General features: G+C 48.6%; 1 protein-coding gene and 1 long non-coding RNA gene across 2 annotated transcripts in view; one reads left to right on the forward strand and one right to left on the reverse strand.

Annotated features, from left to right (window-relative positions):
• CLIC4 (chloride intracellular channel 4) overlaps positions 1-14310 on the reverse strand; it is a 30033-nt gene extending 15723 nt beyond the window's left edge. The window contains exon 1 of the mRNA XM_027740154.2: positions 14124-14310. Within this exon, the coding sequence (XP_027595955.1) occupies positions 14124-14195 (72 nt within the window). The 5' untranslated portion in view covers positions 14196-14310. The remainder of the gene's footprint in view (positions 1-14123) is intronic.
• Positions 14311-16164: 1854 nt separating this feature from the next.
• Positions 16165-22277, forward strand: LOC120323242. Its single transcript, XR_005563540.1, has 4 exons — positions 16165-16290; positions 16527-16646; positions 20177-20361; positions 21149-22277. It is a non-coding gene; the product is annotated as an uncharacterized LOC120323242 (long non-coding RNA).
• Positions 22278-23536: the final 1259 nt, after the last annotated feature.

Raw genomic sequence — 23536 nt, forward strand, 5'->3', positions numbered from 1 at the left:
ACTTCATCCCATCTAAGGAAAATATACATTTTGTACTGCCCAGGCTAATTCAGATTTTGAAGCAGAAACAATTCTTTGATTGAGAAATTATCTCAATCTTCAAGTTTTATAGCAACTTCAACCAAGGTACTCAGAGCAAAGTCCCCGAGGTTACACCCCAGTAACAGCCCAGGCTGGATGCCCCCATCCCATTGAGCTTTACTGGAACCCAAAGCAAAGCTACTTTAAAATCACTGAACTGAACGGAAAAGTGTTTAAAAATTCAGGCACAGCACTGGGTTGTGGCTTTCATTCAGGTCCATCCTCCTCAGCCAAAGTCAAAGTGGCCAGTGAGGACCAAAAAAGGTCAAATGCATTTATGGTGCAGAGCCAACTTGTCCCGAAACTTTCCTTCTCTCCCAATGCAAGTTTAACATTCAAAATTAACAAACAACAAAGAGCATCTGCTTTTGTTTAGGCAAGACAGGCTTTTTGGATGATTTGACTCAGAAATAAAGGATTACAGCCCAATATCATCCAGTGCCACCAACAAAACCTGCTGCACTTTCAAAGCTGCAGCTGAGCAGCAGAACCGAGCACAGCCTCTGTCTCCAGTCAAACGTTTGTCCCACTTCTGCTCCAAAAAGTCCCAAGTTATTCTGAGCACACACTGGAAAAGGAATGCACTCAGAATGCCAAGAAACTTTTGGCTCCAGTGCTCTTGAGCCAAGGAATTCTGCTATGTAACTGCTTGCAGAGAGGCCCGTTTTCTCCCGTGTTTGCTGCAGCCCCTCAGCCCGAGCAGCTCCGTGCTGGGACACAGCACTCGGATCCTCAGGATCCCTCAGGATCCCTCAGGACCTTCTCCACAGGCTCACCAGGCTGGGGGTGTTTCTGCAAGACTCATTTTCTCCACTGGAACAGAGCTGTGCTGGCAGTGAGCTCTAAACCTTTCAGTATTGCAGGAATATCCTGGAATTCTACACAGCTTGTGGTGCAGGGGGTTAATCACGTAACAGTTGTGCCTGAGCCCACTACTAGAAGGCAGAAAGTTGTCATGGCCTTGTCTTTTAATCCAGGCCATAATATTCCAGGATATCTTCAGTGTCTAATCCTCATCACCATCACAGTAAATATTAAACACTGACTTCTTCACACTAATGTCAGCCTAGAGTATTGTTAATTCAACAAGGTTATGCTCATTCTATACTGAGAAGCTTTGAGTTTTTATTTCAAATTCCTTCTAAAACCAGTCTAAAAATCTCGATCACTAAATCATGCCAACCTGCCCACAATTAGGCTAATTTTTCAGTTCTGCCACTGCCCACTGAAGGATATACACTCAAGAACTTCATCATGTCTCTGTGTTTCTCTGCCAGGTTTTCACCAGTAGGGATTAGGATCAGACAGAAGAAAGTGCCACACATCCCACAGGAAGCAAACAGGGCGTTTTACCTCCTGTGTTACCCTCTACAAGCTGCCTGGAATTAAAAAACTTCCAAAAAGGGTGCAAACCTGACCTCCTTAATTGTAAAATGTGGCACAGAAGGAGCTGAGCAAAAACACAGCAGGGCACTCACCCCCCAGTGTCACATGATAAACAAACAAAGCTGCTTTTTAAGGAAACTTAAATAAGAAAGTAAGTTCCAATAAGAAGGAGAGAGTTACAAGGCAGTAAAACAAACCAGTCTGCTCACTGAGACGTCACCCTGGTTTATCACAGCCACAGTAAAACTACTGGCAACTCCCAATGCCAGGCAGCTCAGCCCAGGGAAGAGTGCCAGAGACTGGGAAAGGGAAAAAAACAGAAAAAAATCTACTTATCCCACTGTCTGCAAGTCTGAGCTGAGCTGATCCAGCCCAGGAAGTCACCTCCTCCCTTTCTCTTCCCCTGGAGCAGTGATTTCATTCAAAAGAGATTGTTTTTCCAAAAAAAAAAACCCAAAAAACAAACCCCCAGAGAGTACAAGTAAAAATACATCCGTTTAAGTGGCTAAACAAGCTAAGTGAAGGAAAAAAAAAAATCCCTTTATATTGTGAAATGTTTGTCTTTGCAGCTGCATAAAAATGAACCTGACTCCTAACACAAGAACCTGCCTGGATTTACTTTACCAAGGTGGTGCTGGAGTTTATGGAAGACTAACAAGAAAAACAGACAAGCAAAGAACCACAAAGGGACACCAAGCCCTCACTGTGCTGTACAGAGCTGAGAGCCTCGAGAGCAAACCAGAATTCAGACATCTTCGGTCTCAAGGGCCTGCAAAACTGTTCCAAAGAGCAACAAGGGAAAAGGCACCCTCTAAAAGTTTCCCAAACTGGATCAAGTGACTGCAGAAACAATAGTAAAGTCAAAGTGCATCTGTGAGCAATGTAATACAGAGCAATGTAAGGAAAATAAAACAAAAGGGCAGAGCACTTCAAGACCATTTCCTCATTTATCCAAAACTATCAAGGGAATCTCTCCCAGAACTGTCACACAAGAAGTGGTAAAAAATAAAGTCTGGATGAAAAGGGGAAAAAAAACCAAACATTTTAGATGTATCTCATAGAATGCTTTTCACCAGAGACAACTACTGGAGCCATTTGATTACCCCACCAAGGAAGTCCCCACTCCCCCAGCTAAGAAATCTGCCCTCTGCAAAGTCTAGAAGAATAATGTTCCACTAATAAACAGACTGGGGAACAGACAACTAAATGAGAGGGGATATTCATATTTAGAACTCAAAAATCTTGAAATATGCCTCAGTTTTAACAATAATAAAAAAAAAATCTGCTGAGAAAACTGCATGAGCAAACCAGAGTGATGCAAACCCATGGCCTCAAACCAGCAGATAACAATCAGCCTTGCATGTTTAATGAGCAGTAAGCTCATTCAAAAACTGAGTAATTAATAATAATCCTATAAGGATTACTGTTTTGAGAGGAAATGGTTTAAGGTAACAAAGTGATTCAAGTGCAAAACCTGCAGCAATTCAAAACTCCTGAGATAAAGGACTAGAGAATACAGAAAGGAGTGGTTTGATGTTCCACACATGAAATACTGCAAAGGGGCTGGTACTGTCTGTCCAAATCCTTGCAGGCTCTGCCAAGCTGAATAAACAGGATTCTGTGCTGCTCATTGAGGGGTTTTCAGATAAGATGTAAAGAGTGACACCCATGGAAGGATGTGCCAGTGTTTGATGGCACAGCAATCAAACACCTCCCTAGGGAGCTGCTGTTCCAGCTGGGGATGGATGAGCTCTGGGATGTTCTGTGCAAACATTCCCCCTGCAAACCAAACCATCTCTGAGAGGGTTCCAGTGTCCCAAACACTGATGAAGCATCAGTCAAAGAATAAAACAGGTGACAAGGCAGCGAGGGGAGAGACCAGGAGCACAGGAGGGTCTGCAGCACACGGTGTTCAATCCCTGCTCACCCTCTCAGGTCTGTGGTTTGAGGAAGGAGCTGGTTTGTGTTTTCACAGCAGGAACAGGTCAGGGAGCAAGGGAGACTCAGGCCCTGAACGGTGATGCCACTAAATCCGGTCCAACCAGCTTTATCCCGAGGGATGACAAGCCCACACTTCTGCCTGTCACTCACCTTCCCTCTCAGCTCACCCTCTGCCCCTCCAGGACGGGGCACAGCTGGTGCCACAACTCCCATGGGAAAGCCTTTCCCCCTGAGAGGTTCCTTGTGCCACCAGGCACATCGAGCAGGGAAGGGACACTTCCACACCCAGGAGTGGCACAGTACAGCAAACGGGCCTGACACTGCTGACAGCTTCAAGGAGTTTCCTGGCCTGATAAACAGAACCAGGAAAGGTCAGAACCCCAAACCCACATCCTGCAAAAGATTCAGAGTATCAGAAGGACTTTTGTGGCATGTGTAACACAGATCAAACTTTTCATTACTGGTACTGGAAACCTACAAGCAGTAGCAGCAGCACAGACAGGAACTTAAAACACTCATTTTTGTTGTCCTTATAGCACTGATGGTGAGCAAGGAACACTGACTCCAACCTCAACCTGCAAAGATTCTGTGCAGAAACCTGAGCCGTGGGATTTTCCTTTTTAACTCAGTTGTCCTGGTAAGTGTAAAACAGAGCACTGAAAAACTACATTAAAATAGACAATTTAAAGGTATCATAAGCATAAATTAATGGAAGTAAACATAATCTCAGGCTCTGTGCTATCCAAACACCTCAACAGGACAGCCCTGCCAGCACAAACCCAAGAGCAACCTTGGACAACTCCCGCCAGCATGTTTGTTCTTCTGCCACCAGACACACCAAGGAGTGTTCCAGCAATAAACATTCCATAAACGTGGTGAAAACATCCTCTTGCTTTAATAATTAGCCAGTGGGAGCTGCTGTCAGCACATGCACGTGAAAGGTGAATGAAAAAGGCCTGGAAACCACCCACTACACAGCCCTTGCCAAACAGGATGGTGTCCCAGAGCTGTGGGGTGGCTCCCAGCTGAAGAGTGTGGACCACCTTGTAAAGGTAAAGGGAAAATGTCCACACATGAAGAGCTCAGAATAACGAAGATTTTCAATATTTCCCCTGGAGTTTGTTTTTCTTGACCTCATCTTTCCACTAGAATTCCCACCTGGCAGAGCTGTTCAATATCTAACATACTCCATCAGTTCCAAGTGCTCATTAACAGCTGACATTTGTCATGTTTAGGAACCAACTCTCCTCTAAAAATTGTTCTTAATAGAGAAAAACCCGTGGCACATTGAAAGCTCCATGTCAACCTCTTCAAAAGAGACAGGAGCAAAGGCAAGTCTCCAGACAGCTTCAGGCTGTTTTCCCCTCAATGTTCCAGCTGATACCACAGCACAGCTTTTCTTAAGCACTTTGGGACCTATTCTACACATTTACTGCTAAAGTAAGTTAAAAAGTCACTAAAGATTCAGTCTGAGAGCAAAATAAGATTTAAGCACCCATTAAGAAGATTATTCACACTATTAAGGTCTCTGACAAGCAAGCTAACTCCTGTAATTCTTTCACAACCTTAAGAAGATTTTCAATAAAACATCCAACACCTTTCCCCTCCCCTCAAAGGGCAGCAGTTTGGCCCCTCATATCAGTTACTTCAAAATCACCTTTGCTCCTGGTGTGTTGTCAGTGGGTGAGCCCCTGGCACCACTCCTGTGTCTTTTCTGTGTGATCTTGTTCTCTTACTGCCATTGTAACTGAACTCCAATGTGTTTCCCCAATATTGTTATGAAAAAAGGCAACTTTTCTCATTAAAAAAAAAAAGTGACAAAATGAGCAAATCCCTCATTATGTGCCATCTAAAACCATGAAAATGTCTTTCAGGAAGAGGGGGAACATCCCCTTCCAAACTGCACAGCTGCCCTCAGAGAGCTCCAAATTAAGCTTCCAGCACCTGTATCTCTCAGTCTTATCTTCACATGAACTCCACTGAGCAGTGTAACCCCTTTATTTGACTTTTAAAAGGGAATACTGTATCAAGTTAGACTTAAATTCTCAAATCACAGCCTCCACACACACACCCCCCCAAATTTAAAGAGTTACAATCTTGAACAGCTTAGGCCATCCCTGCTACCTCCAAGAGCCAGGCCTTTAAGCAAAACAGGAAAAATAGAGAAAAAAAGCAGAAGATCAGTGCTTATACCTGGAATTCCCTAAAACACAAAATGCCCAGGATAATTAGTCTGTATTTCCCATGAGCTGATTGACATCAACACCACTCTGGGGAAAACCAACCTGAGTTGCCCCTGTCCCCTCAGGAGCTCCATCACCTTTGTGCACCAAGTTCCACATCAGCTGAAATTCCTTTAAACTCAACAAGCTTAAAAAGAAAAATTAACTGAAGTCCCTGCATGTACTTGAGATGTGGCAATTACACCAGGGAAAGGAATGTTTATCAGCCCATTCAAGCAGCCTCTTAAGTTCTTACCTTTCTGATAAGCCCCCACTGTGTCAGACATTTGACTGGAACAGCAACTGCCCATTTTGGGATGATGGTATTTTTAGCCCTGTGATGCTGCTCCTGACAAAATAATTAGCAGACTTGTCTCACTTCCCTACAACTCTCGTTCATTGCTACCCAATTCTCACTGAAAAGCTTTTGGGAAAAGCTCTGGGATCTCCATGATGTATTAAAGTAAGTTCACAACTCAGCAGAAATTAATTAATTAAGCACTTCTAGTCCTTTGGAGAACAGAAATTATCCCGTGTTCATCCTTTGGGAGAATCAGATGAAGAAAGAGTCAGAACCAAAACCTGCATTAAATACTAACCCCCATTTCCTTCAGTGGAGAAATGAGCTTAATGATATGAATACAAAACCCTGGGATTATTGAGGACAGACACACACAGGACACTTCCTGACCTGGCCCAGGAAAATTAAATTATTCCCCAGTGGCAGAAGCCTGGCAACTCTGCTGCCCCTTTAACAGAGAGATCATGTTGTAACAAATCTCTGAATGATCAACAGGGCTACACTGACTAAAATTTGCTGTGTAACAGCTTGACACATTCTTGCCATATTCTAGCAGGGAACTGGAGACAGACAATTAACTATACAGCACTAAGGGTTTCTTTTATAATGCCTGAAACTTGTTTTTGGGTATCCAGCATATAACCCTGGAATGGGCATTTTATATGACCATGATTCTCTCTCTCTCCCCAGACTTCTTAAATTTGTTAATGAAGCACAGTGTGTGCTTTGGCTACAGCCCAAGAGACTTACTTCAAAATCTACCCCCCACCAAATAACAAAGCACCAAAATTATAGCAAAGAACTGCAAACATTGTCACTGGGGCTCAGAAGACAATTAAAATTTGTATCTTTGGCATTTAAGAGTTTTTCAAATAAACCTTTGAATCTGCATCACTTCTGCAGGTCAGAAAAACAAAGACCTGTGTTTGTGGTATTTTATAACCTAATTTACAGAGCAAAGGTGAGCAGAGAGGAGCAGGAGAGCCCAGAGGAGCTTCAAGTCCAAATGTCAGCCCAAAAGCCACCACCTGGGAGCTTCAATGTGCTGGTAAAAATCAGGAATACAGAAACCACAACTGCCTCCAAACCCCACTGCAAACAGCAACGTCCACAGAGGAGTGCACCAAGGAACAAAGAACCTGCCCAAAGTCCCCAAAGCGCCTCAAAAATCAGTGCAGTTTTGAGCCTGTTCCCTGCTAACAGCACGGTCTGAAGCTCTGGAAGGAAAAACGTTATCAAAGACCAAAACTGGGGCTGGAATTTTTGCTTTAGAGCAGCTGCAGGGCGAAGGGTCCTCTACAGCACAAGCACCGTGAAACTCAGAGACTGAAAGGCACCTCCCTGCCCGAATTCCACATCCCCTGGGAGATGGGATCCCAGTCTGCTGTTCCTCCTCTGGGACATTTTGCCTTATCTCCTGAAGCTCCAGGACAGCCTGGCTCACCAGGGTGGCTAATACATCCCTCTGAAAGGCTACAGAAATGTACTGATGCTTTGCTTTGATTTTATTTTTAGATAAAACCACGTAAAGAACTATTTCCTTTATTTCAGCAAAGCAGCTCCCCAAAGTACAGGGCGGCAAACTCCAGCCAAAATAGTAACGTTTCAACAGAGCCAAAAGAGCCTGAAGCTGCTCCAGTAGCTCTGACTGATCCCATTAGCTCTTCCCATGAAAATATACAGATATGACTTCACTCCTGGATTACACTCCTATATTTAGTTTATACCTAATATGGACATTCAGTGTTCAGAACGAAGTCATTTCCTTTCCTCGTGTAAGTTCCTTGCCCTTTGTCTGCCCAACAATACAAGGAATAAGTTTGAACCCTCAGAGAACTCGCACACAAAGACATTTGTAATTAATAGAGTTTAGCTTGTTTTTCACTGCAGCATAAACAAACACAGCATTCAGAGCCCTAAAAATCAGATTGTGCCACAAATGTGTTTGACTTGAATTAAAACCTCCAACTACTCAAAACAAGTTTAAAAAAATTAAGTGTTATCTTTTTCTAGGGGAAAAGTATTCTAAATAAACCTCTGTTTAAACTCCCATGAAGACAATCATTCTGGGTTTGGGTGTTCTAACTATTAAAATATGCACAAACACTTAATACCACAAATGAGCACCTAGCACCTCTTTTTAAAAGAATGAAACTGTATTATTCCACACTGAAGAATATGGAGGAAAAAAACCCAAACCTGATTAGGACAATAAGCTGTTTGTTATGGGTTATTTACAAAGAACTTTGAAGATAAAAATCAAATTAGATGGATGACAAATACAGATGTAAATTATTTTTCCATGGACCGTCAATTTGCAACCAACCACCACCTTAATTAAATTTCGTTGTCTTAGACAAACTCAGTGTCTGCACTGGCAAACAAAAACCACCTTGTTTTCTCCCACGCTGTCCAGTTAAGGCTTTAGAGAATTCCACTGCTCAGTTACAGGGAAAAAGAGAACAACTCCCAAGAAAAGGCAACAAATCCAATTACTGACAAGTACAGTTATCCAGTCTTAAAAGCAGTTCTTGTGGATTTTTAAGTGGTATGTCCAGCCCAGCCAGAACTTGGAATTGGTGTAGGCACTGCTATAAAAGCATGCAGGCCTTGTGTTTGTCACATCACAATAAATGCCTCATTTAAAGAGAATCTGAACACACACTGGTGAGAAAATAACAGTCCAGGGCTTTTCTTGTCCCTTTTAGCTAATGAACACCTTTAAAAATCAACCCTCAGAGTTCAAAAGTCACTTCCCAGAGTACATAGCTTACTGTTTAGCTAGAAGTTCAAGGAATTCCCAAATTAGATTCTTCCAAACACAGATTTCTGTAAGGGACAACTCAGCCTTCAAAAATCCCCAAGTCCAGCTCCAGAACCAATCACTTCTCTGCTCACTCTATTCCAGCTGAAGACAGTCTTACTGCTCACATCAGGAACTGCCTTTCCTCCCACAAGCTGAGGTCAGGATAACCAGGGAAGGAGTAGACAGGGACACTGAGTCACTTCAGGCTGGGAGGGTGATGATTACTAACTTCTTAGGATGCTAATACTGTCCCAGACCTCCCACCCACTTCCTACCAGTGAAACTCAGTTTATGTAAGTGTTCCTCATATCCCCCTGTTACTGCTCAACAATCATCTATCTCTACCTACAGACAAGGCTCTCTTTAGGAGGATTCTCACTCTCTTCCTACATTCTCCCAAGAATGCTGGTGTTCAGTGAGGTCTCCCCTGCTTTGTGGATTCCTCCCTGCTCACCCCCCCAGTCAGTGACTGACACACAAAAGCATCAGGACAGGGCTCGGATCCCCCACAGCACCCAGGCCCTGAAGTCTGTCCCACACCAAGTGCTCTGACACACAGGCTGTTCCTTCCCCTTCAAGCCTTCCATACACACCCTGAGAAATCCCAGCTGGGAAAACTGAGGACAGATTTGTCTTTTACAGCAGTATCTGTGCTCCAAGAATGCATCTGTGGCACAGAGTACTTGTCTAATGCACGGAGTGAGTGACTCACAAGCACCACTGCCCATGACTGCACAGCCCAGGATGATCCACGGCCTGCCAAGGGCCAGGAGCTGGAATTTGGCAACTCAGACAGCTTTCAGACTCCTTTGAGGGGAAAAGGAGGAAAAGTGCACTAAGTGTTTAAGACTGATTTCAGCTGCAAAGTAAAACACAAGTTCTCTTGACAATCAGGGCTGTGTAGATGTTAATCATTGGAAAGGGGAGGATGGATCCCAGGGAATACAACCATTACTGCTGCAGTGTGCTCAGAAGCAATTCCTGACTGAAGGAAAGCTAACTCATCTGTGTAATCCCTTTGGAAATGATTGCTATCAGGCTTTAAGCTTCCATACCAATGTTTTGCAAAAAAATTAACATTTACACTTGAGACCAACTCTGTACTTTTAACAATGCTGTACCAAGTGCACCAGTTTCTGTCTGAGCAATCAGATTCCAATCAGAAAGCCAAGGATGTTTGTGGCTGTGAGAACTTCCCCAAGCAGAGTTTAAAGGAATACAGTTTGCTGGCCACTGAGCACAGGATACAAGATGGTTACCCCTCAGTTTATAAAGGGCTCCTTTCCAACACCCCAGTGTTTGCTCACAAGAAATAAGACTTTGCTGTCTATACCAGACACTTATCAAAGGCAGGCTGAGGAGGTTCTCAGGTGCTGAGGTTATTACATCAAACCCTCCAAAGGATGATCTGCTACGTAAGGAGGAGACTTATCTAATAAGATTATCAAGCAACAGCCCTGCCAAGGCTATCTCTGAGAAGCAATGTTGCATGTCTCCAGTCCTGTTATTTCCTTGTATCAACGTGCCTTTAAACTGTACAGTTACATTGTAGGTGAAAAAAGGGAAAGAAACCTGCTGACAAACAAGCTCATGGGATGGTTTGTTATAAACCACCATACAGCAGCTATAGGGCTCCAGACTGACACATCAGAGCTTACGTAAGGGAATGAGCAGAGTGAGACAAAGGCAGACCTGAATCCAGGCAAAGCCCAGCCCTGAGCTCCCATCCAGCTGCTGCTGGAGATGCAGGATCCACACATCCCCTTCCTGAGCTGAACAAAACAGACCCAGGTCCCGGAAGACAAACAGTTCACCTGCCAAATCTCTGTTTAATTCAGATATACAAAAATGCAGACAAGCTTCTCTTACAGTCACCGGGAGCGTTTCAGAGTGGGGTATTTATGAAATGTGAAATAGCAGGGTTTTTTTCTCCTGAGAGTACAGTTCACAGGTAAACAAATAGTAGACACTATCTGATTTTCAAAGCAGGTGCCCAGTTTCGCAATGATCTTTGAAAGCTGCCAGAAATCCGAGGTCTAATTAATTTGCAAGTATACACAGGTCACCCGGGGGAGAGGAGAGCACCTTCCTCAACAGTTACCTACATCTACTCTGACCCATCTCGTGCCAGTAGACTGTGAAATCCTTGTTTGTTGAGTCTTGTTTTTTGCCTTTAACACTGAACTCGCTGACCCTGCGTGTCCTCACCTCGCTGTTACAGGAGGATGCAGTCCCTGACTGCCCTCCAGAACACCAGGGCTGGGCTTTCAGCAGCTCCATCCCCGTGTCCTCTGCACACTCCCATGAAGGAGCTGCACAAGGAGTTTTGTAACTCTGTCCTGTGACTTCCCTGTTCTATTTGACCAGGTCAGTCCACCACGCTTTTTATTTACAATAAAATTCCACACATGGTCAACTAAACTGCAGCTATTATTCCAAGTGACCTACACAAGCTGTGTTCAGATCACAGCGCTCAAGTTTCTGGGAGCACACTCACCACAATGCAGCCTTCACTACCCCGAAATGCCACTAGGGCAGAGAAAAATATTCCTGTTAGACAATGGAAGTGGGCCTCCCTCATGAATAAAACATGGAGACATACAAGGAAACTAAATGAAATCAGATACATCACTGGTCTCTCCTAATCAGCTCTCAGGAGAAAAGACTTGAAAAATATTTACAGCTGGTCTAAAAGAGACCACAGGCAGCCCACCGGCTCTGTAATGAAAAACTGCTGAAACTACTCATTGTGAGGCCAAGGAACAGATCAATCACCTCGCTTTCAGCGCTGTAACATATTTTCCTACCTAAGCACCCTAATTCTGAGGGTAGTTACCATCACAGGCTACGAAAATACAAGTAACAGCAGATTGATACAGTGTCTTTGGAGGAAAAAAAAAAAAAATCGCTTTGCTGGTGACAAACAGCCCCACGTAGTTCTTCATAACTGAACCCCAGCCATGTGTGTGCTCCTCCCCATGCTGTGCCCGTCCTATTTTGTTACTGATCACAATTTAATGAGGTTCAAACCCAACGTCTTGGGCTCGGAGCCAAACCCGTTCTCTCCTGCTTCACAGGTTTGTTTCTCAAGCTTTAATCCGTACCTTTGTTTCATCTCAGTCTGGGCTGCTACAATCCTTTGTGCTCAGGTCATACAGTTACCGCCCTTGGGCCGCGGGCGTTTGGCAGAGAGCTCGATTTTGGTCCAGGAGCCTTTCCACTACCTCTGCCTGAAGAGCCTCGCTGCCCAACAGCGCACAGGGAGAGCCGAGAGCCCAGACACTGCCTGAAAAGTGATCGGCCACGTCGAGAAACACTCGGTAAATTCAGATTTGTTTTTTTTTTCTACATTGCAGCCACAACCAGGTGAAAAACTGCAGCAGACACCGAGCTCCTCATTTACAGGGGAAAAAATGACTAAATCAAAATCTAGTGCTCCCCTCTATAGACATTCCATTCAAGAACCATATTCTGCTTGCATTTGCTGAGGTGACCATCTAAATGAGTCAGAAAACAAGACTTTTATAGGCTTTACAAAAACACTACCCTGATAATGCTTAACAGCTTCAATAAGGTGTGGGACAGGCAACAACACCCAGGTGAAACAACTATTTTGGTCTGTCTGCTGGGGCGGGGGGGGTTGTTCTTCCTCTGAAGGATTTTACAGGGAAATAATCTTTACCTGAACATCATGAGGGCAGACAAGAATAACTTCTTTTTTTAACCTGAACTTCATCCTAAAGGCAGACAGTGTGCAGCAGTCACTGGGAAAAGGTTTCCTTGAGGGAGAAACAACTCGCTGACAATCCCAAATTTAGCCTTCTTAAACCCATGCCAATAAAGAAGTGAGAGGGACAGAAAAATGTCACTGATTATCCCCTTTCATACAGTCTCAACCTTTATTGGTCCAGATTAAATCAGAATGAACACATCTTTCTCACAACTATTTTTACAACTTCTTCCATGCCACTCCTCATGCATGAAATATTCTCTTTAAACACACCCACAAAGGTTATTTCCCCTGCCCCCAAATCCTTCTGCCATCAATCACTGCTCTAAGTAAGTAAGAAAAAAATCAGCCAGCAAACTTTAGGACAGATAAGTTGACATGTTATATTAAAGCAGCACTGCTATAAATAATGCAAAGTAATCTGTAACTTAATTGATGGAGTTGTAAGTTCTAACCTCTACACTAAGAGCCTAAATATTCTGACTAAAATCAGGTCTAGAATCCTTCACTGCTTTCCCTTGGTCCCATTACTGCCTCTTGACACTATTCAAAACTATGAAAGGGGGAAAAATTCGACGCTTTTAGAGCATAAATAAAATCTATATTGAATAATTTATTTTCAAAGCTCTACCTAATCTGCTGGAAATTTCCATGTTTGTCATCGTGGCTTTCATACAAAGCAATTCCCAAGATCTCAGATGAAGAGATCTCCGATTTTCTCACTGCAACAGAAAGAAACTTCACCCGAAGAATTTAAATACTTTTCTACAGAGGCTTTTCATTAAAGGGCGTTTAAGCACAGAAAAGAGAAGATTAACACCAATTACTCTGTGCACTTTTGATACGAAGTCAAAAGTAAGATGCTGCATCACCAGAGCCCCGGAGGATGCAAAATATTGCATCATACAGCAACAAATGAATGCAAAACATGTGGAGATACCATATGGTATCTCTGCCAGATAAGGGCAGTACAACACATGCTCATTCTTCTGGTTCGGATAAAAAACTGGCGGTCGGTTTCCGACACAGAAGCAGACTTTCTTAGGCGGGGAGCGAGCAGTAACTCGCTGGTTTTGCCCCCTTTCCGCCGCGTTCCGGGCACACAATGCCGGGCGACGACCCCGCGGGGGGCGATGCTTTTGTGGCGAGCTGAGGTTGTCGCTCCCCCTCCGCCGCTGCCCGCGGTCCTGCCACGCGCGGGCCGGGCAAAGAATCTTCCAGCAAAACGCACAACACTTTTTTTCCCGGAGTGACTTTTCCCCCCCCACCCCCCTCCGCCGGGTCCGCGCTATCGCCCGCTCCATCTGCGCGCACTGACTCAGCCGCGGCTCCCGCACCCCGCTCCCGGCGCCGGGCACACGCCCTCCTTCCCTCCTTCCCTCTCTCTCTCCCTCGCTCGCTCCCCGCTTTTGTGCGCGGCCGCCCCGCACCTCAGGGGAGCCCCGCGCCCTCGGGGGGTGCTCAGAGGGGGGCGCCGGGCGGAGGGTCCCTAGAAAGCCGTGAGGGGACTGGGAGCGCCCCGGGCGGGAGAGCGGCGGGGTGAGGGGAGGGGGGGCGGCGGAGCCCAACGGTCGGAGCGCGCGCGCGCCCGGCGCCCACACGGGACCCCCCCCCCCCCAATCCTCCCCTCCGCTCCTTCCCTTCCCTTGGCCGTACCTTGACGAAGAGCTCGATGACGGGCTCCTTGTCGCTCTCCTTCAGCCCGTTGACCGGCACGGAGAGCGCCATCTCCTCCGCCGCTGCCGCTCCTGCAGCCGCCGCCCCGCCTTAGCCTCGCCCGCCGCCGCCGCCGCTGCTGCTGCCACAGCCGGGACAGCGACGCCGCTCCGCTCCCCTCGCCCGCCCTGCGCGCGACTGAGGGCGGCCCCGCCCCGCGCCCGGAGCCCGCCGGGGCCGCGCGAGGGTGGGCGGGGCCTCCCCGAGGGGGCGGGGCCTCCCTAAGGGAGCGCAGTTGGGCCGGCTGGGCTGAAGGGGCGTGACCTCCCTGAAAGGGGCGTGACCTCCTCGTGAGGGGCGTGGTTGTACGAAAGGGGCGTGGCCCCGCCGAGGGGGCAGCGCTGAGGGGGCGCCGCCGGCCATGGCGGGCGCAGAGTCCCCTCAGGGCCGGGGGTTCCCCTTTGGGACGTGGGGTCCCCACTGTTCCCCCTCATAGCGGCGGGGACACCTCCCTGTCAGCTCGGGACGCCCCCGGCGGTGCCCGATGACCTCACGTCTGGGAGCGGCCCTGGCGGTGCCGCTGCCCGCGCCGGGGAGGTGGTCGGGGTCTGTGTGTGTGTGTGTGTGTGTCCCCACCGTCGCCTCAGCCCACCTCCCCCTCAGGGAAAACTGTAAAATGTAGAGACTCCCCCACTCATGGACCCGCCACGCCAGAGCAGCACAAACAGCTGCTTTCCTGGCTGCGGGGAAAATCCATTCCAAGAGGCAGCAGAGTTTCCAGCCTGGTTTTTCCCTCGCTATTAAGGTCAGGGGCTGAGGAGCCGGATAGAAAATCAGTGCGGGAGAACTGGGCGAAACATCGGGATGAAACGAAACCGAGCTTTTTTTTTCCCCCCCCCCCAGTCTTTTCACCAAAATAGCACGGCCTGGGATCACATTTTCCCCATGCGGCTTCGCGCCTCGCGGAGCCCGGGCCGCGGGAACAGAGCGGCTTTTATTCCCCGGCACCTCCACCCTCGCTCCCAGTCCTTCCTTTTTTTTTTTTTTTTTTCCGGGAGCCCAGACTCTGTTTTTAATAGTCTGAGCTCAGCTGCACCTGAACGTCTGGGCAGAGCCGTTCCCAGGGCAGGACGGGGCTGTGGGATCCCCCGCGGTGACTTGGAGACGCAGCGCTGGGATGAACCATCCCTGTAATTTGTACCCAAATCCATCCCTGCAGCCAGGAACGGCTCCGGATGGAATGGTTACCAACGGAGGATTCGCTGGTAATAACAAAACCTCCTACTCTCCAGGGCGTTTTTCTGCCCTCGGTTCTGCATAACCGGATGTCTTTACGCAAATATCAGCTTTGAATGCCCTTGAATTCATCTGGAGCAGGAAAAACTGCTGTCGGCCCCTCTCCGCAGCTGATAGGACTGGGCCACCGATGTGACAAAGTCCTTTTCATTCCCGTTCCTGCAGCTCCTGTACAGCCTCGGCTCCCCAGGAGCCAGTGGAATATTCGTTTCTGTTTGTTTTCCAGAGTCCAAGGAATCTCAGCTGATTCACGGGGTGGGACAGCCTAAGCTGGAAATCGGCGTGTCACTGTAACCAAAGTGATGTGGGAGCACGGCAGGACCGTGCCAGGAACCTCCCTCCATAATTGCCCATTAATTAATTGCAGCCTGTACCACAAAGGGCACCCCCACCTTCCTTGGAACGTGGGTGGGATGGAAGGGAGGGAAAAAAATTTCCCTTAAATGGGATTGTCCAGAAACATTCAATCCATTCATCCATCAATCTTGGGCTTTCCATTCACGTTGCTGCATGGCAGGCTAAGAAATTTGCACCAGCTGGGCCAAATGCCCCCAGTAGCCTCAGGAACTGGTTTAATGAGGGGCTTTTATTGCGAGGCTATTGCAGCACGTGGCAGGGAAAGCTGTACCCTCTGTCTGGTGGGAAGGGCAGGAGCTGAGTCCTTTTTCCAGGATAAGGAACACTGAGCCAGGTACTCCTCACCACAGCCTTCCTCTCTGCTTCGCCCTCCTCCTCCACCAGAAGTTTTAAAATCACAGGCTTTTGTAAAAGTTTAAACCCTTTCACAGCCTCCCCGAAGCACAGACCCACCTCCCCGTGAAAAGGCAGTGGTTCAGCACAAAGAAACAGCTCTCCCACGGCGCCCATAAAGGTGGGTGTAGAGCAACAAATTTGAGGTCTGTGAGGTGCTCGGGGCCTTTTTGTGTTTCACCAGCCCTACAAAGGAGCTGCCAGGGCTGTTTTTCCCTCACCACCGCTGCATTTCTCCTCTAACAAAAGCGCTCCCATGCTGTTCTCTTGCAGAGCAGCTAATAGCTTATTTCGTTTATACCCCGCTGCACCAGCCTTGGCTCTTGTTTAATATCTTTTCAATTATTTCACTTTTAGATGACATTTGCCTGGTTTCTAGCTGCCACCTATCAAACCCCTCACAGTCCCCATTCAAAGGAACCCCCTAACGATGCCCAGAACAGTTCTGAACACTGAAAGCTCTCGATTCTTTCCCAGGTCAGTAATCACTGCTTATACTATTCTGGAAGGTTTATTTTTTTTTTCTTTTGATAATACTTAGACTTAATTTGTCCAAGCTTTACATAACAAACCACCAGTCCTCCTAACAACCCAGAGGGGAATGAGTATCACCCACCTTAACAGTGGTGAGGAATGAGTCAGGAAAGTTAAGTGACTTACTCAAAGCTAAATTTGCACCAAGCCAGGGAGTCGGAACAAAGCAATTCTGGCCCCCTACCTGTGCTCAGTGGGTCACTCCCTCGATATTATTTCATGCTGCATTGAGGAGGTTCATTTCCATTTGGCAGAGCAGCAAAACAACATTATTATTGTTTCACTTCTCCAGCACTTTTGGCCTTTCTGCAGCGATTTTCCATCTCAGACTTTCCAAGTGCTTTTGAAAGTGGAGGCATCAGATGTTAAAGATATCAAAGCAGGCGTTCTCCTGCCCTGGCCCTCGCTGTTCCAGGGGTGGAATTCGCTGCCACATTGACCCCGGGGGCTCAAAAATGGGATTTCATTTCTAGAGGGAATTTTTCAGGCACTGGAGGAGCTCAGCACACAGGTCAGTGGGAACACAGTATGAACATCCTGGCTTTTAAGCATAATGAAAGAGCTTTGAGAAGAAAGGTGCTGAGGAAGTTTGGAAAGGCACAGACCATCCCGTGCCAGCTGGAAGTGAGAGCCTGTCCTGACTCTGGGGTTCATCAGAGCTCCTTAAAGCAGCGCTGGATGAGGCTCTGAGAAGAACCTGCCCACGGACACCTATTAAGAGGAAGGCAGGAATGACACACCCGGGTTTAAAAATACCAGCACTCTCATTCCAATGCTAATTCGGGATCCTGGGCTGGGATGCTGCAAAGTCCTTCCCTGGAGACTTCCAGCGGAAGGGCAGCGACCGCAGGCCCGGGGACGGCGTGTCCCAATGTCCCAGTGTCCCAATGTCCCAGTGGCTCTGCTGAGGGGGTGCCCCCTTAGCAGAGCAACTCCACGAGCTCCCATTTCCTTCCCCCATCCAGGCACCGAGCGGGATTTCGGCTCCATCCATCCCCTGCCACCTTGGCCACTCTGTCATTGCTCCTTCCTGTTTTCTTACCCTGCTCTGAGCAGAGTTTGGGTTTGGAGCTGCTGGGGAGGTGTGAGCCCGCCAGATTTACAGGCAGCGTGGGGGAAATCAAACTTCTGCTGGTGTCAGACTGTTTGCAGTTTGCTGTAATTCCCAAGCAGCTGTCCCTGGGTAGCTCATTTCCATCCGGGGCAGATGCCAAACTCCAGCATTAGCTGCAGGCTCAGGAGCTGGAGTGAGCAGCTGAGGACACACCGTGTTCCATCGGACCTGACATCTGCCACGGGTGAAAAAACCCCGTGGAAAACAGCTCTCTGCTGTGGGTTGAGGCAGAATTACAGGAGCAGAGGACACATCCCATGCCGTTATGTGGGAAGTTGCCTTCATCCCACAATTTCTGGGTCGCTCCTCTTTTGCACGGTCCAAGTTAACGCCGCTCCAAGCACAGGGGCTGGAGAACTGAATGTTTCTAGGAACTGTTCATCAAGAACTTTTAGTGGCAGTAATTGCAGTCCGAGTCATTTAACAATCAATGTGCTTTCCATGCCTTTTTTTTTTTCCCCCTTTCCCTGGTTACTGGCATATGGGCCTTACCCCGGGGAGCTGGACGGTAATTAATGCATTTTGTGGTTAAATGTTTGGACTCAGCATCTCACGGCGCCCGAGGAGAAGGGAGGTGGACAAAGCAGGCATTGTCTGTAGGTTTGGGTCTGCTGCCTTGGGTCCTCTCCACGGAGGCACCGTAGGGGCAGGTTTGTGGGAATGCTGACAGAGGCAGAGCTTTCACCTCGCTCCCTTCAGTGCCGCTGGAACCCTGGGGAAGTTTCGCTGCCCGTCACCTCCCTGTGTTTGGAGGTGGCATCCAAGGAAGGGCAAAGGGAACTTGGCTCTCAGGGCCACCCAGACAACAGGAGGGACTGAATGCCCCACTCTGCCCTTTCAGCAGGAGGCTGTTGCCAGGCTCTGCTCGCCTCGCCGGGGATTCTCACTGCCCTACTTTCCAAATCCAGACACCGGCCTGTTCTCCGCTGTGAGCACCAGCAAACAAAGGTTTTGGCTTCTCCCTTTCATAAAAAGCGACCTGGAAAGGACCAAGAGGCAGAATTGGAGCCTCAGCTGCTGTGAAGGGAGCTGGGAGCCGAGTCTGGGTGCTGGGAAACCTCCCTGGGACACATCCCCAAAACAGGAAAACATTCTCCCCTGTGAGGGTGGGGAGGCCCTGCCACAGGTTGCCCAGAGAAACTGTGGCTGCCCCATCCCTGGAAGTGTCCAAGGATGGGGCTCTGAGCGACCTGGTCAGGTGGAAGGTGTCCCTGCATCACTGTGCAGATGCACATGAACAAGAAGTTCCTTCAAGAAAAACCCAAAATTCAGTGTAGTTCTGGTTTGAAAAGTTATTTGGGGGAAAAAAAAAAAAGAAAAAAAAGTTTCCCGTGCCTGATTAAAATCTCTATTTCCCCACCTCTATGTATAGAAGTTGCCTGAAAGTAAATAAATTAAGGCATTGGTTGTTTTCTTTTAAGGTTTGTCTCCAGGTGATTCAAACACCTGGACTGATAAGGTGATTTTGCTTAGAAAAAAAAACCCCTACACAATCTGCTTCTCCCAAAATGACAATGCCAGGCTTGCCTGGCTCTGGTTCATTAAGTGGTTAAATCAGCCACGCCACCCTGAAGTGCAGCAATCAAATGCCACCAGCGAGGTTTCCTGCTGAATTTCCACCATCTGAAAAGCCTGGAAGTTGCTGGGAGCCCTAATGAACTCAGTCCATTAGATCCCAGCTGGGTTTCAACACCATGGACTGGCTTCTGTCACGAAGCTTCAGTGGAGGAGACGCTGTTTGATGTGGGGGTTTGATGGTCTGCAGGTTCTGTCCGATCCCAGGGTGCAAAGGCAGCACAGCCTCTGTGTCCTGGGGTTCCTTTGTGTGTGCACAGGCAGGGGAAGCACCAGCTCCTTCCCAGCTTTCATCCCCCATAAATGGATCTGCAGGGGATCACTCCAATTACAGGAATGACACTGAGATGGTGTATCAGCTCTGCAGGGTGCAGGGCAACATCAGAGACAAAAAAAACCAACACAAAACCCCAAATCCAACACCCAAATCTCTTTATCCCCAGACTGGCTCTATCCAAACCCACGGATATTAAGAAAAAATTCTTCCCTGTGAGGGTGGGGAGGCCCTGCCACAGGTTGCCCAGAGAAACTGTGGCTGCCCCATCCCTGGAAGTGTCCAAGGATGGGACTCTGAGCGACCTGGTCAGGTGGAAGGTGTCCCTGCCCATGGCAGGGGGTCAGAACGAGATGGGCTTTAAGGTCCCTTCCATCCCAAACTGTTCCATGATTCTCGGATTCTATCAGTGTAGGCACCTGATAACCCATCCCAATTTATGGCAAGACTCTCACCTTCAGAAATACCAACCACGTTTTCTTCTCACTGCTCACGTTCTTGGCTCCACAGCAAAGCTTCAAGCGTGGCAGAAGCCTTTGAGGAGAGGAGGGGGCTGTTTTCTGCTCCTGAGGGGCTCCCAAACACGGGCAGCTGATGAGGGTGTGTGGTGCTACCTCACACCAGCAAGAGGAGGGAGAGAACAAAGCCAACAGCTCAGGTGAAGATGAGTCCCTGTCACTTGAGTCCTGCCCCAGGTAAGGAAAACCTCCCTGCCCTCCTCCTCCCCCTGCTCTGAGCCTCAGACCTGAGTGTGAGGCTGAACACCGGGTGAACACCCTCCTGCCCTGGGCACAGGAGCCCTTTGTGGTGTGATGCTGTTCCAGCAGCCGCCTCTCCCGTCTTTTCCCCGGGCTCTGGCTGCTCCCAGCACTGAGCCTGCAACATCAGACAAGCTCCCACTAAATCCCTCTGCAGATTAGGCAGCTCTGAGAACCACTGAAGGCCCCAAATTACCTCCCTGGGTGCCTTTGCCCCTCGAGGCCTGGCAGGCAGCAAGACACTGATGGGGCTTTTTAACTGTCTTTTTATCGCATCAGGACAGCAGGATTATTGGAGCCCTGCAAGGGAAGCTTTAAATCCCAGGCAAAGCCCATGGATGAGGGCTCAGGGAGCACCAGGTGTGATCCTGGAGTGGGAATGTGGAATTACTCCTGCAGAAACACGAGTCCCTCCCAGGCTGCTGCTCCCCCAGCTCAGCCCCACGCCTCCACCGAGGGGCCTCGTGCCCAAGCTGTGCACCACCAAGGAGGCATCCCAGCTCCCTGGAGCTTTCCAGGTGGTTCTTTGGGCAAAGTCCACGTCTAAGATGAATTATGTTCATCACAGGGAACAAAGTGAACACCCCTCCCTGAGCCAACCTGCTCCGGACTGGTGGCGTAAGCGCTGATCTGACTCGAGCAGGGCCATGATGAATGAGGGGTTTATCTCCTCCTATCTGACTCACAGGGGAAGGAGCCAGATTTTTTTTTTTTTTTTTCAAAGGACCCGAGAAAGAAAAGGAAACATGATCAGGACAAGAAGCCAAGATTTCTCAGTTCCACCAGGATTTAGAAGTAATCTCTCCGATAAAATTGTTTGCATTGCAGCAGCACGTCCAGCGCTCCAGCCCTCCAAACATGGGCACAGAAACTCCTCCACCTTCTCCAAACCTCACAGCCTGAGGCAGCACGGCAGTGACAAGGGAATGACGTCCCAAAGCCCTGGTGTGGCCACAGCAGGACGGAGAACTGAGCCCAAACCTCCTGAGTCACCCATTAAAAAAGCAGCTGCAGCCCTCAGTGAAGCCACTTGTGCCCTGGAGACGGGGAGAACAACAATCCTGCGGGGCAGGACCAAAGATTTCCCAAATCTTCCCACCTTCCTGGTTATCTGCAGCACAAGCTCTACCTGCTCAGGCTGAAATTCTGGTATTTCAGATCACTGGGTATTTGATTTTGCAATTTTAATTATCACCTCTTTACCCCAGTGGCGTTTCTGTGCAATGATCACTCCGAGACACTCTCCAGGCTCCTGCCAGGTAACGATAAGAGCCATTTAGAGCCAAAAGTTTAGGCACAACACCAAACAGATAACAGAGGACTGGAGCCATCCCTCTGCCCCACAGCCCAGCCCAGGACAAGGGCTGTGCAAACCCACCCAGGCTCTGCACAGCAACTCTCTGAGCACCAACACTGCCGAGATTTTCCCCTTTTAAATCCTTCACTTCTGTCCCAGCCACAAATCCCAGAATTTCTAGGTGATCTGCATCATTTCCCCAGCTAATCCCTGCAGCAAGATGGGCAACAGGATGGAAATGGAGCCATGAATGGAGTAAGGAGGCATTGCCATGGAAGGGGTTAACACACTTTCCTAGACCCATCCTAATGAGCTGCACAAGAGCTTTCTGTGATTCAGGTTTCCTTTACTGATTTACCACTTACCCTGGATAAGCAAATGAGCAATTAGCAGAGCTGCATCTGTGATGTCATTTAAATTCAAATGATACCCTGGCTGCTCATTAATAGCAGGATGTGCAGCTCCAGAGGATAAACCCAAATCCTCTCTTAGCAGAAGGTAGAAATCCCCTTCTCCCAGGAGGATGGGGGGATCTGCCCAGGAACATCGGGCTGGTTTCAGGGGACTCATCCCAGGGGCTCCCAGAGCATCCTGGCAAACCCCCCTGCTTTGTTCAGGAAGGTCCCTGCAGCCCTGTGCCCACCATCTGCCTTGGCATCGTGCTGCTCACCCACCTGGCACCTCGGAATCCACCAGGCTCTGCATCCATGGGCACGATCCAGGGGGAGATTCAACCTGCACAACTTCAGCCCAGCAGGACAAGTCCCTGTTTCTGGCACAGCAAACCTGTGTGAGGTTTGGCTCCATCCAGGGGTTACAACAGGGGGAAGTGGAGCTTTTATAACCTGGAGAGCAGATGTTCACCTTCAGGGCAGGTGGGAGTGTGGGGCTCAGAGGATGCAGGACTGGGCATCGTTGCCTGATCATGAGAATTTCAACCTGCAGCATCATTTTGGCTTACCCAAAAATCCAGGGAGCTGGGGGCCCTTCCCTGTCAGAGCTGGGCACCTGCAGGGCTCACAACAGTGGCATTCAGGGACCTGGGGAAGGTCCCAGCAGAGCTGGTGCCAAAGCCAGGCCGAGTGGGGCAAAGGGAGCTGCAAAGGACCTGGGCATGGCCTGTCCCACACTTTTTTTGGGGGTGAATGGCCTGGCCAGGAGGGCATTTCTTCTGCCACTTGCTCTTACCCCTCCAGCTGCAAAGATTCATTTCTCTCCTCTGTTTCCCTCCCCAAGTCAGAACTTCATCCAGTTTTGGGATCTGCCCATGGGGGACCCAGCATTGGGTGCCTCGAGGAACATTAGGAAAAGCTTTACAGGAGGAAACTCATCCCAGAGCCCTGGGGTATCCCTGGCACAGCCCAGTGGTACTGGCAGGTTCCTGCTCCTCAGCCTCTCTGCAGCAAAACTCTCCTCCTAAACTGCCAAAAGAACACAATGTGAATCACATGAGTTTCATCAAGCATTTTATCAACAGGAATCTTCATGACATCACCGGGGAATGCTGGGGACACTGAGGCAGGAGGGGGCTGGTCCCATGAGCTGCCTGGCTTTACACAGCAGTGTCAGCAGACCCAGCTCATCCCCCTCCTCCCCCAGCAAAGATCACCCAGAAAGGACACCGAGCAGGAAATTAGATTAACGTTTGCTGCAGTGTCTCCACGCTGCTGTGCTGGGCTGAGGGCAGGGAGGAAGGAAGCAGCAGCTGGAGAAGGGCCAAATCCCCACTGGCAATGCCGCCGACCTTGGGACGAGGTGCTCTGCACATGCTGCCCTTCGGGTGAGGATGTAGCAAAGCCTTGTCACTGGAGAGCA

Source organism: Pipra filicauda, unplaced genomic scaffold (genome assembly GCF_003945595.2).
Source record: "Pipra filicauda isolate LSUMZ 115617 unplaced genomic scaffold, ASM394559v2 scaffold219_size1829416_pilon, whole genome shotgun sequence".
Classification (NCBI taxonomy): domain Eukaryota; kingdom Metazoa; phylum Chordata; class Aves; order Passeriformes; family Pipridae; genus Pipra; species Pipra filicauda.